The 15593-nt window shown below is 40.8% G+C and overlaps 2 protein-coding genes across 6 annotated transcripts in view; one reads left to right on the top strand and one right to left on the bottom strand.

Annotated features, from left to right (window-relative positions):
* tsc1b (TSC complex subunit 1b) overlaps positions 1–8931 on the bottom strand; it is a 30172-nt gene extending 21241 nt beyond the window's left edge. For 2 of the 5 annotated variants that reach the window (XM_084572286.1, XM_084572287.1), the window contains exons 1-2: positions 873–1265; positions 569–672 (exon numbers count right to left, since the gene is read on the bottom strand). In XM_084572286.1, coding sequence (XP_084428412.1) covers positions 569–672; positions 873–1119 — 351 coding nt within the window. In that variant the 5' untranslated portion in view covers positions 1120–1265. Of the gene's footprint in view, positions 1–568; positions 673–872; positions 1266–5956 lie in introns of those variants that run through there. The other 3 variants (XM_084572284.1, XM_084572285.1, XM_084572288.1) reach the window with 2 other exon arrangements.
* Positions 8932–10003: 1072 nt separating this feature from the next.
* Positions 10004–13916, top strand: gfi1b (growth factor independent 1B transcription repressor). Its single transcript, XM_084571672.1, has 7 exons — positions 10004–10434; positions 10886–10986; positions 11328–11507; positions 11612–11829; positions 11990–12127; positions 12763–12928; positions 13420–13916. The coding sequence occupies exons 2-7, from the start codon at positions 10893–10895 to the stop codon at positions 13596–13598; spliced, it is 975 nt and encodes a 324-aa protein (XP_084427798.1). The 5' UTR covers positions 10004–10434; positions 10886–10892; the 3' UTR covers positions 13599–13916.
* The last annotated feature ends 1677 nt before the right edge of the window (positions 13917–15593 follow it).

Raw genomic sequence — 15593 nt, 5'->3', positions numbered from 1 at the left:
GCATACAAGAATGTCCTCAAACAACTGCAGCTTGCAACTGAACAGATGTAGAGTGGTGAAACAACTCAGGAAGTCAATGTCAGAGGCCGAGGGCCAATTATGCAAAACACCCCTTGTTTTCCCCAACTGCTGCCTTGAGGGATTGGTCAGCGGGAGCAGAGGAGATACTGGTGAATTAGTCAAGTTGGCAAAAACTGGTAACATAAAGGTTCCCAATAAGTGTTAACTCATCTAAAACCAAAGATGGACAAATATCGATGGCAGAAGTCTGAAAGATCAGACGAAAATTAACACAAATAAGCTGACTCAACAGACTGCAAGGGGAACATGCATACAGATCTCTAGACCTTCTCATACCAGTAAGCACTGGAAATGTTATTCAAGTAAATGAGGAGAAGTTACAAGCAGCATGGATGTTTAGTAAGCATTGTATTTTAGTTTAATTCCCAAGCAGAAGAGTGCTTTAAACTTCCTTCTTGAAACCAAGAGAGGGACGCTAATAATACACTGCATACTGTCTATGGTTTCAGTTGGGTTTTTTTTTTTCCTGACCGCACACGTTTAATACCTTATCATGTGGCTCTCTGACAGACGAGAGGATATGCATGGCCTGGGCGGAGTTGGTTTCCAAAAAGTAGTCCACCAGGGTGTTGAGCAGCATGGAACCTCGCTCTTCAAGGAAAACAGGAAGGAGATTTTGAATTAGTTTTTAAGTAGGGTCAGGAAGGTTCACCCAGATAACTTACTGAAATAAAGCAATCGTGTGCAATCTTGACGCACTGACCATACTTATCAGCAAACGTACTCAATGTGGCAAAGAAAGAAAGAAAGCTGAGCACAGGTAAATAAACCAACACGCTAAGTGGCCCTACCAGTGCTGAGCTGCTCGTTGATAAGGCCTCTGATCTCTTCTAGCTGGTGGAGGTCGGAGGTCTCCAGGAGCGGGAGAAGATCCCCCACGTTGGGCTGTTCCCTGGCCATGGTGGTGGCAGTGCTGGAGGTGGAGGCAGCGTCTCTCTCGCGGTGTCCGTCCCTGCTTGCCTGGAGGACTCCTGGGGCCCACCCACCAATACAGTCTCCAGGCACCTCTACATCGCACCGAGACCAAGTCAGAAACATTTCCCAGAATTAGTTGGAGCTCTGATCTAGGATTAGTGCTCACGTGACAATATCAACTCGGTAATGCGAAGCAGGGTTTGTGCCTTTCTGCCAACTGGAGTAAATGGAAAAGTGGTCCTTACTGAGGTGACTGGTTCTTTATGTGATCTATTCAGAAATAAAAAGAAATAATAGCTCTGACTGGTTTAATTTATCATAAAAACTAATAGACATAAAAACAGAATACACGTAAAGATACACAGTTTTATTAAATTTTCTCTTTCACTCTGTAGAAATGTTGTAACCATAAATTGACCTTTATGAACAACTCAGGACCAATGCAGACTTGGAATACAGACAGCAGATTCCATTCACACTACAAGGGGACATATCAATCTGCTATGTAGACAGGATATGTTGCCCCTCACATCGATAACAGAAGAACACACTGAGTTCTCTTGGGATGTTTCTGAAAGGCTGGGTTTGAATTTGTGCTTTTTAGCTGCAGGCTCTCTGTTGCACAGTAGCTAGTTACAGGGAGGGCCAACAATGTGGTGCACCCACAGTTAAGGAACAGGCTGCAGGTACATCATTTCTGGAGAATTTACAACAATCTCTTGCTTAATGGCATCTGTGTCATCGTACTCTTCTAATGAATAAATGTTACTTTCCTCACACAGCCTCTCTTCAAAACAGGTTTTTGCCCAGATGCATGCACACGTCGGTGCTTTTTGTAGTGGTCACAAATTTGGACTTAGTTGCAAATATCATCATGTAGCCACATCTGCTGGGGTGTCTAGGTGGGCAGACCGTTTCAAAGATTAAATTTACACCATATGGAGCCTTGTGGACTTAAATAAATTGGCCCTAAAGAACACACTCAACAGTGGCGACAACCTGTCTATTTTAAACCTCTGACATCTAGATCTGTTGCTTTTGTCTTTGCTATAGGAAGTGTGTGGTGTCATCAAGCCAAGACCTACAGAGCCTTCAGGAAAAAAAAAAAAAAAAAACATTGTGGACGGCTGAGTCTGGCAAGAGATTTATAAAAGATCTCCAAATTATTCCATTGAAAGGATATTAAAGTAATGATTTATTGTCAAGTCAAGCTGATATGCTTGACTTAAATAGCCTTGTTCACATGTCCATTTCCTGCGTACTTGCTACAGCTAAAATAACAGGTATTGCGGAATAAACTTGCGCTAACCACTGGTTATTTTAGGATTTATAATGTCAATGTCGAATTGGGTGCTACGATGAAGTTAACCCTTCAATGAATGAATTCAATCTTTAATGAGAACAGGCCTCATTTTCCACAGCAGACATTATGACTCGCCATAGCAGGAAAGTGCAGGTGTTACTAATGCCATAAATGAAGTGTTCTGGGAAGCCGTGACAGATTGACACCGAGCCGATTCATTTTATTACACCTTACACCTGTGCTTTCCCATTTTTGACCTGTCAAAAAGTAGAAGCTCGGCAGGCTCCACTTTTCCCCCTGAAAACACAATAACAACGCAGACACCAGGCTATGATGTTCGACGTAGCCATGTTACAATCCATACAAGTCCTTTAGCTCAGTTCACACGAGTTCAGGATATTATAAAGAGCAATACACAGTGTTATTAACAAGAAGAGGCCTACGCCACCACACTAAACACGTGTGGGACAAATCAAGAAAAGGAGACTTCCAAATATCCGACCTGCAAGAATCAATTTCTTATCAGGACCTCGAATGAAAGGTTTGATTCCAAAACTAGATTTAACACACATTAACATTAAATGAGCTTTAGAAACACAACCCAGCCCAGTGAGTTTACCAATTCAGATAATAAGCCTGTTTATCATACATTTAGGCTAGATGCTGAGTCAGTCACTCAAAGTGAAGGAGGCCAGGGGAGCCTTGCAAATCTCCATCTGAAAAAGAGGCATAAATAATCCTGATGGGCAGGTCATTATCGTCAGGGCGCCTGCACCCAGCAGCTTATTCCCTAACAGGAGTAATGAATCAGCACCAGGGATCTCATCAGCTCTTAAGATCTCATTTCAACACTTAAACAGCAACACCTAACACACTCCAAGATGATGAGAATGGAAAAGCAAAATTAGTTGTTGTTTTTTTTTTTTTTTTTATTAGCTCACGGGGTGTAAGCTACATCAGCACAGAATATTGAATCTTTCAACATGGACTCACATGCTACAAAAACCAAGATAACAAGATCTTATCTGGAGTGAGAAGAGGAAATGAATTAATATCTAGAGCATTTCCAGTCATATGTTACATAAAACACTGGCCTCTGGGAAGAAACATGAATATTAGCCTCTTTAAACCACTCTCGTTCATAGCTAATCAAAACAAGATGATAAATCTTCGCACATGTTCCCGTTTGCTGCGTCTCGGAAGACGTCACAGCAAAATCGTCTTCCTGTTCAACTCACTGCTGAGTCACGGGATTGGGAGCCGGGCTGTGGAGGTGGATACAAACACGAGCGTCTTGCAGGGACAGGTCAGCGGCACAAACATGAGCTAGCCTCAGTGAGATCTCAGGCAGCTTTGGGAGCAACACAAAGAACCTTTATGCAGCCTGAGAGCATCTATGTGCCCACCGGAAATTACATTTGACTGTGTGCAAGCAGTAACCAGCAACCTTCTATTCTCCTACGTGAATATTTATACGCACCGTCATAAAAGGAGACAAACAGCCCCTTCAGTCCATGTCAATAAATAGATTTTAGTCAGGCTAACTGCCCATTCCAGTGAGCAGATGCTTGTTGCAGAGGTTTACTGGAGTACACAGGGCTGCAACTAACATTATTTCCATTATTGATTACTCTAAATGATAGAAAATAGAAAATTATTTTCCCAGAGCTTCTATTTTCGTTAGAACTGCACAACTGGTGCCTGAAAGCCAGCGCAACTACATAACAATTTTGGTGGTGAAAAGTTGGCCTGGGACCACTCCAATGGGAACTGATTATGATCCAGCAAATATCTGTCGAGTCAATCAAATCATTTGGGTGAGCTTGATGCAGTGAAGGACAGAAAAATAACCGAGACCAAGTCATACATATCATCTGAGCACCGCTAAGTTGTTTTTGTTTCCCACAAAATGGCTCTGATTGGTTATAGGACTATCCAGTTATGTGCAGAGGTATTTTTTTCTGCCATGCCAGGCTAGCACAAGTGACAAAAATATGCGAGAGGAATGGAACAAAACAACCACAAACACTAAAAACACCCCAGCGTGTTCCTACCTAGTATTCAGCATTTGTTTAAAATAAAACTTAAAATAGCTGAGGGAGCTGTTGATTCAAATGTTTTCATTTTAGAGGCTGTGGTTTGAAGTACTATTGAGCTGCGCTGCGTTGTACAGACACATGTTTCTATTATTTAAACAACCTCACTGTAGTCAGTGGGCTAGGCTAAATAAATAAAAATGACACATATAAATATAAATGATACATTCAGTTTAACACTGCCATAAACCACATCCTCCAGTTTAATTATCCCCTTTCTGGCCCTGCTTCAACGTAAACTGCACATTAGAACAGCCATAAAGTTTTCAAGGTTTCTATTATCATTCCAAAACATGAGGTACATGAAAGGGAACGAAACGAAGTACTGAGGTCCAGTCTAAGCACAGCAGATAAACAGAGGATAAATAATGAAGAGGGAGTTAGTGCAGGACTGTTATATTAGAATGCATTTGTTTTCACTAGTGTGCCTAATGAACTAGCAAGTGAGTGTATGTATGAATAACACTAGGTGTACACATATAGTACAGCTACACAATCTAGGAAGACAGGCATATTCTTAACATGTGTAAATATACACGATTCCTGTATATTCTTACTGTCTCTATTATTTCTACTGTGCATTACAATTTCTGTAATGGGAAAAAATAAAGGTACATCTTTAAATATGAATACACTGAAAATGAATCATGTTTTATTTTTAGTTTTTTTGGTGTCTGGTCAGACATGGCATTAAGGTCCTCACTACAGGTTTGCTATTAGATACTGGCACTTTCACAGACAAGACAATGTGACAAACAGCCATGAGACATGGTGACAGCGTGACAGAGAGGTCGAGGAGGTCAAACTGTGAAACTAGTGGCTTATTTCATCTCCGTGATGGCAGTAGGAGGTAGAGGATGTCAGGCCATTGAGCACATGCTAGCACCAAGATATTATGACAAAGATAAAAGGCTGTTAGACTAAATTCGAGTTATTTGCAGCTTTAAGGCAAAAACATGAACGCAGCAGAAAGCTAAAGGAGACCTTTGACTGAGAGGCAGAATAATGCATCAAATAAGCAAATAAAATGCACAATGGCCTTAACGATAATCTATCACTGTGACATGCATAACGAGAGGAGTGACGAGCCGTGACAGGCTGAGGGCTGAGGTCTGAGGCTGAAAAGCAGCAGGGCTGCTGCTGCTGTATGTGGAGTGACCACTGGCTGCTGCCTGTCGTAAACAACTCGCAGAGAACAATGGGCAGGGTTGGGTTTAATCTATCCGATTATAAAAAAATATGCAACCATCTTTTCAATGGCAACGCAAACACCGCTCTAAACTCACCAAAAATCAAATAATATCACGATGAAATGTTTAAAGCATCAACGTCAATTAAACCCATCGCCGGGTCTTCCCAAAAACAAGTCAGTCCCAACGCCGAGAGCTAACGTTAGCTGGGAGCAGCGACCCACACTCGGTGTGGAATTCATTCTGCCTGTCAGCCGAATTAAATCGGCGGAGAAGCAAGCAAAACAATTTACGTTCACCGAAAGATGGCATATGCGTCCAGATTCAGAGTAAGAAAAACACATTAGACTGAAATAATCGGACCTGTTTACCTGTTAGAGTAGCTGCACTCCACAGGGCGCCGCCATCTTGAACACCTCACAGCCCATCCCACCGCAGTCAGCCTCCGCTGTCAGCCTGCATGCAAACTAATCCCGCAAGTTAGAACCCTGCGCGTCTGAAGCGGAACTTTTACAACTCGTTCACGGAAACAACAACCGAAAGTTTATACAACCTCAAACAATGATACTGAAAAGGTATTTTCACGTATATCCTCACCGATTCTTGGCGCTGTTGCAAAGCTAAGAGTGTTTTTCGCATCTCGCTATTGGTGGAAGGTTGTAATGCGGTTTCGCGTGACCCACATGCGCAGAGCGCACGCGCAAATTAGATTTTCTTCTCTCGCCATGTAGTGAGGATATCAATGTGGAAGCCTGATATGTCAAGAAAAAATGTTTGTAAAAAGTTCGAAATGGCATAAGTAAGAATTAATGGTGATGTAAACAATGAGATAGCAATGCAAAACATCATATACCAAGGCAGTTTTGTTCTCAGAATTACTGGAAACAAATAAAAATAAAAAGTATGAGGCACAAAGCTAATGTGGTTACCATCAACTGTCATTTATTTATTTTTTTATTTTTTGACTGTAGGTGCATTTAAGTTTGTCAACAGAACTGAGTAATTAGTACCACTACTCACTGAAACAGATTAGACAAGTGTAATGTAGCATATGCAATGTTTTTGCAGTCATACCTGGAAACATAACTAGCCAATTTTGTTGCACTGATGCATGCACAGTTTAGGTTCACAACAGTTTTCACTGTGTGGCAGCAAGAGCACAGACATTGTGAGTACTTACTGTGTTCATATACACAACCAGAATACTTGTTGAATCCGAAGGGGGATTGGGTCATGTTTGCTCACATTTAAGAAGAGACGGATAACCATAAGTATAACAAAAGGATATGGGATATGTAAAAATCTAAGATATGTGCATCATAGTACAAATAAGGGAAATGCTCATACAAGTGCTTTAAAATGCAGAATAGTTTATCTTGAACCATTAGTTGATTAAACACAGTCAAAATATACATGCACAAGGGAATGCTGTATCCTTAGAACTGTTCAACATAGACTTGTGAGACATCCTCATTAAGTTCCTAAGACTTCTCAGAAAGTAAAGAGGGCTCTTGTTGTTGGATTACATTACCTATTACAGTTTATTGTCTATGTAAACTTCCAGCTACTTTCATTCCCCTACAACATCCACGCTGATCCCCTGGATGGAAACAGGAGTCACTGGTGCCTTGGATTCTTGGATCCATGATTTTTCCTCTTTTATCTTTGCCACATCGAAGCATAGATTTTTTTGTAGATTGTAATGCAAATTAGTATTACTATGATAGTCATGGCACAGCACTCTCTTTCAGGGGAAATTTACCAAACTCTTTTAAGCTGGGTTAGTGGTTTGATCCCTGGTCCATAGACCACAAGCCAATGTGTCCTTGTGCAGGACACTGTACCCTGAGTTGCTTGGCGCTGGTGTCTGAATGTGTGCTTTTGTGAACGAATGGGGTAGATGTGTCATTGTGGCTGTAAACTACCAATATGTAGAACAGCTCTATATAAATAAAAGACTATTTACCAAGTGGCTGTCATCAGATCTGACTGGCAATTACTGTATGTGCTGTTATTGTGTCCCAGTGACCATTGAAATTACAGTGATGACATCTTCTGTATTCATTTATGATGGAGGGCCTAAATAACTACCCTGAGCAATACCAAGATGGCTGTTGAGTGGTGAGAATTTGCAATAAGGCCTCTGATTTCACTAACTCGGGGTGAGTATTTTTCATTTTTGCCTTTTACATTTGATATATACTAATCAGGCATAACATTATGACATACTGTGTAGGTCTTCCTTGAGCCTCCAAAACAGTCATCAGAGAATGGACGTGGGCCTTCTGAGGGTGCCTCTGTGGATCATCCCACAGATACTTGATCAGTTTGAGATCTAGTGAATTTGGAGGTCAGGTCAACACCTTGTGCTGTTCTTCATGTTTTTTTTGAGTCATTCCTAAAGCGTTTTTGTGTGTGTGTCTGTGTCAGGCTGCATCCTGCTGGGGATGGCTGCTACCATCAAGGAGTGTCATTGCAATGGTCTGGAGGTGCCTGGTCTGGTCTAGGTGGGTGGTACATGTCTAAGTAACATCCACATGAATTCCAGGTCCAAAAGTTTCCCAGTAGAACATTGTGTTGTATTGTCACAAGATGGTCATGTTATTTACTTCTCCTGTCAGTGGTTTTAATGTTGTGGCTGATCCCTGTAGGGTTCTCTATCTTTTTTTATGGAATAAATGGGCTTCCAAACCTTCAATAAAAACTGTGTAATATGATGTTGCATCTTTATCACTGACAAAATACTTGCAATCCCTTTCTGTGTAAATGATTCCGGTGAAGTTGCTCACAAATATGAAAGAGATGATTGATTTTTGCTTTGACTGACTTGTTAAAGATTTTCATTCTGCACCCAGAATGCAGTTTCTTTACATACTAAGCAAAACATGAAATGAAAACCAGTATGCAGTATACTAGTATGGTGCTGAAAAGATGATTTAGGACACAATGAAAGTAACTACAGTATTTGTAAGAAAGAGGTTTTGACTTTTCTCTTTTATGTCCCAGAAAATATTAAATTACATTCACAATGAAGGCAAATTAAAGGCACTCGTTATGTTTGGTTTCGTGATTTCCAATCAAGACACTTTGTCCAAACTGATTCACCAGTTATTTAAAAGGGTGCCTAGAAATCATTTCCAGTTGATTTCAATGTGCCAACACAATCTCAAACAAATTAGCTACCAGAAATCAGAACAAGACTTTTATAATGTAATTTATACAAGAGATTTAATTATTCAACATCAAGCTGGTTAAGTTTTTAGAGGATACCACAACCATAATCCCCATTAAAAGCAAGGATGAGCTGGTCTACTGGGAATATGTCACAGCTGGAAGCACAGAGTTTATAGACTTCCTTAAACAGCTTCGACTACACCAACCTCATTACTCAGGTGGTCAAGTTCTGAGGGCACAGGCATCCTTGTATTCCTTAACGTGTACGTTTTACATCCAGACCTGCAGCTCTTGTCCTGCAGTGGTCCCATGCTCCACCTATGGGCAGTAAAAGTTAAAGCAGCAGCAGTTTCAAATCTGCACAAATGGGAACAGCGCAAAAGTTGTGCTGTGAATTACTCTTTTATATTTGAGAAACTTAAATAACACTCAGTCTTTCTTGGTTTACATTAACAAGCAGGAATAACATGGGTTATGAACAAAAAAGTAACATGTATTCTATAAAATAAAAATAATCTTTGAAAAGATTGTAAAATATGTTAGATTTGATAAAATAGAGATAGGGTAAAGTAAGAAGATGAAGTGGACATTTTATATACAGTAAAAATACGCACATGTTCTATTTGAACAGTAAATTTAATTTCCCCCAGGGTTAAAGTGGCAATAGTTGTAATGCGCACACTGTCCACAAGGTGTCGCCTTTGTACCTCTTCCCTCATGCAAATCTCCTTCAAGCGTTTCTCATCTTTTTGCGCGAGCTTTTTAATGAGACTCGGCATGTTAAATTAAAATAGTGTTTTGCATTTTATATATATATGTATATATATAAATTTAAACTTTTAACTTGGTGACTTGATTTAACTTTACTGTCCTGCCATGTTTGTCCTCGTACGTGAGTGACGGTGATGCGGTGTATGTATGTGTGCAGAAATCTGTCGCGTTCGAATATCGATACGGTTCGATAAAAGCACACTAAAGGAGCAAACACAGTTAATCTCCCGGACTGGTTTGGTGTGTGTATCTTTGGAGGTGCTACAGTTTCTTATGATCTTTCGGCCATTTAAATCCTGCACACAACATGCAGTCATACAGCATTACTTCAAGTAAATCCTGTAGATCAAACACCGAAATGGAAATATTTAGACGGATTTTTATTTGGAAATTATTCATTTTAAATGTGCTTTTGTGATATTTCGATTTCAACTGATACATGATTGTTATTTATTTATTTGTTTGTTTATTTATTATTAGCGTTATACAAATCAACCAACCCTCGTTTGGGCCCCATAATGACCGCCTTTAAAAGTGTTTTCATCAAGAAACATTTGAGCCCTTAACTCAACTTAATTCTCCTCTTCTTTGAGTACAGGTTGTTTTGTATAACTGTTCCAAGGGCCCTGTGTTTTTCTAAGCAAATTTCCACCTGCAGGTTGGCCTTTTCATTGGCTGAAACCACAGTCAGATTCCCCTGCGAAATTATCTGATTGAAAATCAGGGAGGGGAGAGCGAGAAAGAGCAACAAGTGTGATGGTTTTACACTGCTTTGCTTTTAGTTTTAGGAAAGGATTTTGCGTTTCTCCTCCGCTCAACCGACTCAAAGAACAAGGAACTTATAATAATTATAATTATCATCATCATTATTCCGATTTCCGGACGGGAGCCTGTTCAGTTAACGGTGAGTAACAGCTGACTGCGAAACTTTTACCTACATTTATTTATTTTTATTTTTTGTGGATAACAGCCTTAATGATAACTGAAAGTCAAGCGAAGTTTGCCTTTTATTCTTTATTATTTATTCTTTATTATTATTATTTAATACTATATATGTATAGAGAGAGAGAGAGAGAGAGAGAGTAACAAATTAACAAATTGGCCCATAATCATACTGAAACATGTTTAGGTTGTAAATTAATTTAGAAAGTGACGCACTTGAAATTAAAGACAGAGAAGATTACAATTATTGATATACATAAAAGTAGCTCAGCGGAAACATCTTAAATTTACGCGATGGAAACTTTTAAAATAGTTTTAATCGCACCTCACTGGATCGCGGGTTTCATTACTACGCATGCATTACTTAACAGACACTTTAAGATATTTACATTGTCGCTAACTTTTTGGTGCAGGATCAACATGCCCCGGTCTTTTTTGGTGAAACACAAAAGGTGTGCGTCCTATAATGTTCACCGATCGTATGAAGACGAGCCGAAGGAACCCGTATGCACTGGTAAGGCTTCATAAATATATTTCTGTATGTTTATATTCATGTACAGGCTGTAATCTGTGTTTTAATTCTGAACGGGAGGGGGAGGCAAGGTTAGGACGAGCAAACTGCAACTGCTTTATGTCGGAATTTTAAAGCTGCTTGTTGTTTTAAATATATTTATCCAATTTTAGATTATTTTTTTTTTAAGTTGCCAAGTGAATATGCTCTGTTGTTTTTAAACTCTTACAGTTGAACATATGGTTTGGTATTTAAACAGTGTAGAGTGACAGCAGCGTTTAGTTTTTATAGGGTGTTTACTTGCTCTCAAATCACACAGAACAATGTCTCTTGTGGATTTGCAGAAGTCCCAGCAGAGGTGCAGAGCACAGACTCCTCAGACAGGCCTCCGTCGGAGGGGCCTTCATCCCCTGTTGACCTCTGCTCGCTTAAAAAGGAGGACTCAGAGCCCGAATGCCCCTTACCTGTTCACCCAGAGCCAACCAGAGCTCCTGTGGCTCCCGCACAGCCGTACTACATACCTGGTGAGCTCTTAAAGCATGGCAACCTGTTGAAAATCTCCTTTAAAAAAAGAAATAAATCTTATAACAGAAGTCATACTTGTTATTTGTGTGTGTGCACCCTTCAGAGCCTCACATGGCTGAATTCCCGCCTTACTACAAGTCGACGTACGCCTGGGAGCCGATGTCTCTCCGTCAGATGAGTTTCAGCCCCACTGTGCTACAGCACACCAGCAGTCTTTACGGCACCCACATCAGCCACAGTCCGCCACCTCAGCAGCCTCTGGACTGCAGCACTCACTACTCCCCCACCTCCAACACCTACCACTGCATCACCTGTGACAAGGTAGGCGCATCTTCACATGCAATATGTAGGTAAAGATGTTCGTCAAGGTTTGTGGCGTGTCCCCTTGTGTGTAACCATGTGTGCAGACTTACACTTAAAAGGCAAAAATAAAAATGTCTCTTAATCAGAAGCCACCATTGACGGACTAACTCCGTTTCAGGTGTTCTCAACGCCCCACGGGCTGGAGGTTCACGTCAGGAGGTCACACAGCGGCATGAGGCCTTTTGGCTGCAGCATCTGCAGAAAAACCTTCGGTCACGCAGTCAGTCTGGAACAGCACATGAACGTCCACTCTCAGGTATGACAGTGACTCTGAAGGAAGGCATACGTTCTTACACTGTAGAAGGGCATTTCAGGGATTTAAAACTTAGCAGGAACTTTCTGAAGCAGAAGTCTGCGAATATATCGTCATTTAGGTCCTAGTAGCATGGCTCAAGCTTCAAAACTACAGAATCCTGCTGTTTCCATAATGCACCTCACTTCATCTTACTCTCCCTGCCTGCTATAATCCTCATGATGACTAAACAGATCCTTCCTGGTTCTGTGTTTGGTTAAATGCGTCTTCAGTAGTTGTTGAATTTACTTTACTGACCAGAAGAAGAAAGAAGAAAATAGGATCAGACAATCAGTTTAATAATTAAAAATAGGATCATTTAAAAAAGAAATTACAGAAAATTATAATTCTATAACAGGAGAAATAACTATCTGCTCAGAAAGCTGACTACTAAGTGGCCTGGCAGCTATGTGGTGTCGGTGCCAAATGAGAAAAGGGGGGCCCAGATGGCTACCTTGTGGCATGTTTTGCAGTGACAACCTAAAACCACCTTAATCCTATGAAGGCTGAGGGACTGGGTGCTTCTGTGCCTGCCAGAACCTGAGCTTAACATCCTACTCTTTTACTGACGATTGCGTAACGCTTTTGTCCTCAACCAGGAAAAAAGCTTTGAGTGCAAGATGTGCGGGAAAACCTTCAAGCGCTCTTCCACTCTCTCCACGCACCTGCTCATCCACTCCGACACAAGGCCGTACCCCTGCCAGTACTGCGGGAAGAGGTTCCACCAGAAGTCTGACATGAAGAAGCACACATACATTCACACCGGTAAGCATCTTGATTATTTTACAGCAGGTGGTTGTGTCAATGTCAAACTAGTTTTAAAAAAGCAAAACAAAAACCCGTCCATGGCTGCTCTTCATCTACTTTCCAGGTGCAGCATGCAGGAATTGTTTCCAGGAGTAATATAACTGCTGATAAATCAGAAAAAAAAAGAGCTTAAACAAATATCCAGATGATTTGCATATCTGGTTTTCCTGCTTCGCACAGAGCTCTGTAAAAGGAACTCTAACCAGTTAATATTTGTTGCCAATACATGTGTGACAAATCTGAACAATGCCATGTTTCTTCCCTCCTAGAGCTTTAATGCAAACTTTATCTTCATGTCAAAACAACAACTTGCACTTTTGGCCAGCTTGATTTTGCAGTAGCAGCGGAAAGGAAACCATGACTCCTTTATACAAATCACTTGAAAACTGGAAAGGGAGATTTGGTTTTATATGCTCAACGTTGTTTCATACATGTGTTTTATTTTCCAGGCGAAAAGCCCCATAAATGCCAGGTGTGTGGCAAGGCGTTCAGCCAGAGCTCCAACCTGATCACCCACAGCAGGAAGCACACGGGCTTCAAGCCGTTTGGCTGCGACATTTGTTCCAAGGGCTTCCAGCGGAAGGTGGATCTCCGCAGGCACCACGAGAGCCAGCACGGCATGAAGTGAGGGCGACGCCGATGTGTTCAGGACGCTCAGTGCAAATAAAAGACAGGAATAAGGAAGCTGTGAAAAAAAACAAAACATCTCAGGTGCAAGGCGAAAATGTAGTTGATTGAAAAGTATCAATTAATATATTGGAAGATATCTTTCAAAGATGTGTTTACATGAGGACTGATGGGAGTTGCTGTCATTTCAGTTTGTTCTTGTGTGTCAAAAATAGTGAGAACATCGCTTTTAGTTTTGTATAATATATTTAAAATATGCTGGAGAGCTGTAAATTGGTCTGTGTGTGAGTTTAAATGCTGCAATAAAGGAGTGAACTAAGTGGGGGAAATCGTTGGTTTTTCTTTTGGAGTACAGTGAAATTTGATATATAGTCCCTTCTGTAGCTACAAGGCAAAATACACGTATGAGTGTTTGCCTAAGATGAGCACTGTAAACACACTTTTTCTCCCTGTTCGCCTCTTTCTGTGTGTTTTCCTGAGTCACTTTCCTGTAAGAGCAGGATGTAGAATAATTATGCGACTGTGGCCTCAGGTGGAAATCTCTTGCGGGAGCAGAGATAGAGCGTAATGCATTAATCCGGCAGTCAAATGACACACCTGGAACACCATGCAAATCCGAAGCCGGTGAGCTGCTCGCTACTGGAAGTCATCCAGAAGGAAAAAGTTTGCAGCGAGACACCGTTTGTCCTCCGCGGCAAATGCTAGAGAGGCGGCAAAAACCAGCGGCATAATCTCAGTGAAAAATCAGAATAGCACAAACTGTCTCCTCAACCTTGCTGAATTCTGGCCACACTCCCTTTGCGTACGTCCCGTGTAGCCGCTTGGCATTTGCAGAGCGCTGAGTCTAATGGGATACAAGGATTAATACAAGGCTGTGGATTGATAGTCAACTGTCACCACACCCAGCCCGTGAGTTGGATTTACTTCAGCAAACAAGTGGCGACTTTAACGAAGGCTCACCACCTTCCTCAAACACCAAACCTGTTGGGTCATTAAGCTGCTCAAGGCAAATCAGATCATCACCTCCATGTCATTTTAAATCTGACAGGAGCTACAAGAGGCACAGAATTTGTGAAGCCAACTGCTGATTGAACATGGCTATAGTTTGAGGCTACAAGGCACCGTACACTCAAACATACCAGGATGCTACTTAAGCATCAGACCACCACTGATAATAAAATTACAGTTAGGTCCACATTTGTTCAGTCATTTTAGCTGTTTAAAACAGTTACTACATAATGAATACGGGCTTAAAGTGCAAATTCTCAGCTTCAAATGAAAAGAAAGGCGACATTTTCTGTTCACACTCGAAAGTGATTGTAGAGTTGACTCAAAACCCGTTTGAATAACAGATGTAGGATAGCCGTTCATTATATCCGCCATCAGTTAAGGAGGTCTGGAGTGTATTCCAAGTATCGCCCATTTGCATGTGGATACCAATGACATGTGTTCAAAGATCTCAGGGCTAACGAATCGGGCCAAAGAAAACAAAACGAAAACAAATACATCTGAGAGATAGCGGGGAGTCAGTTTGTTGCATTCTGAGAGAAAAAAAAAAAAAAGAAGGCACAGATGAGCTCAGTGACATGTCTATAGAAATGCACAATGTTGGATAATCAAAGAATAATTTTAATTCCGTAATCTATCCAATCTCTTTTGAGCCCTGGAAAATAGGCAATATGCAGGCTGTAATTAATGCTTATTTACACCAATTTGGATGTGAATGCCTTTAAATTAAGAAATCTGCACTTTAAGGCCACATTTATTGTGTAATTGTAGTGTCAGTATGTTCTGGTAAACATCTCAAATAATAGAAATGGTGTCCGACTGCTAAAATAATGTACCTTGGATTTTATTCACACTTTTGAGGCCAAGTTCGCAACTTAAACACATCAAAACTGAAAACTTACCTAACTGTACACCAGAATATTGTTGTTGAGATTTGTTGAGCCATTTATTGGGTTGTAAAGTGCACATTAGCCTTTTTTTTTTACAA

The sequence above is a fragment of the Chelon labrosus genome (assembly GCF_963514085.1).
Source record: "Chelon labrosus genome assembly, chromosome: 22".
Classification (NCBI taxonomy): domain Eukaryota; kingdom Metazoa; phylum Chordata; class Actinopteri; order Mugiliformes; family Mugilidae; genus Chelon; species Chelon labrosus.
This window is presented reverse-complemented; position numbering and strand designations above follow the sequence as displayed.

What these genes read in the sequence shown, in the direction of transcription:
- gfi1b (XM_084571672.1), top strand. Translation starts at nt 10,893, where the DNA reads ATGCCCCGGTCTTTTTTGGTGAAACACAAAAGGTGTGCGTCCTATAAT. An exon ending in ACTGCATCACCTGTGACAAG is followed by an intron (nt 11,830 to 11,989) that starts GTAGGCGCATCT and finishes ACTCCGTTTCAG; the next exon opens with GTGTTCTCAACGCCCCACGG. An exon ending in ACATGAACGTCCACTCTCAG is followed by an intron (nt 12,128 to 12,762) that starts GTATGACAGTGA and finishes GTCCTCAACCAG; the next exon opens with GAAAAAAGCTTTGAGTGCAA.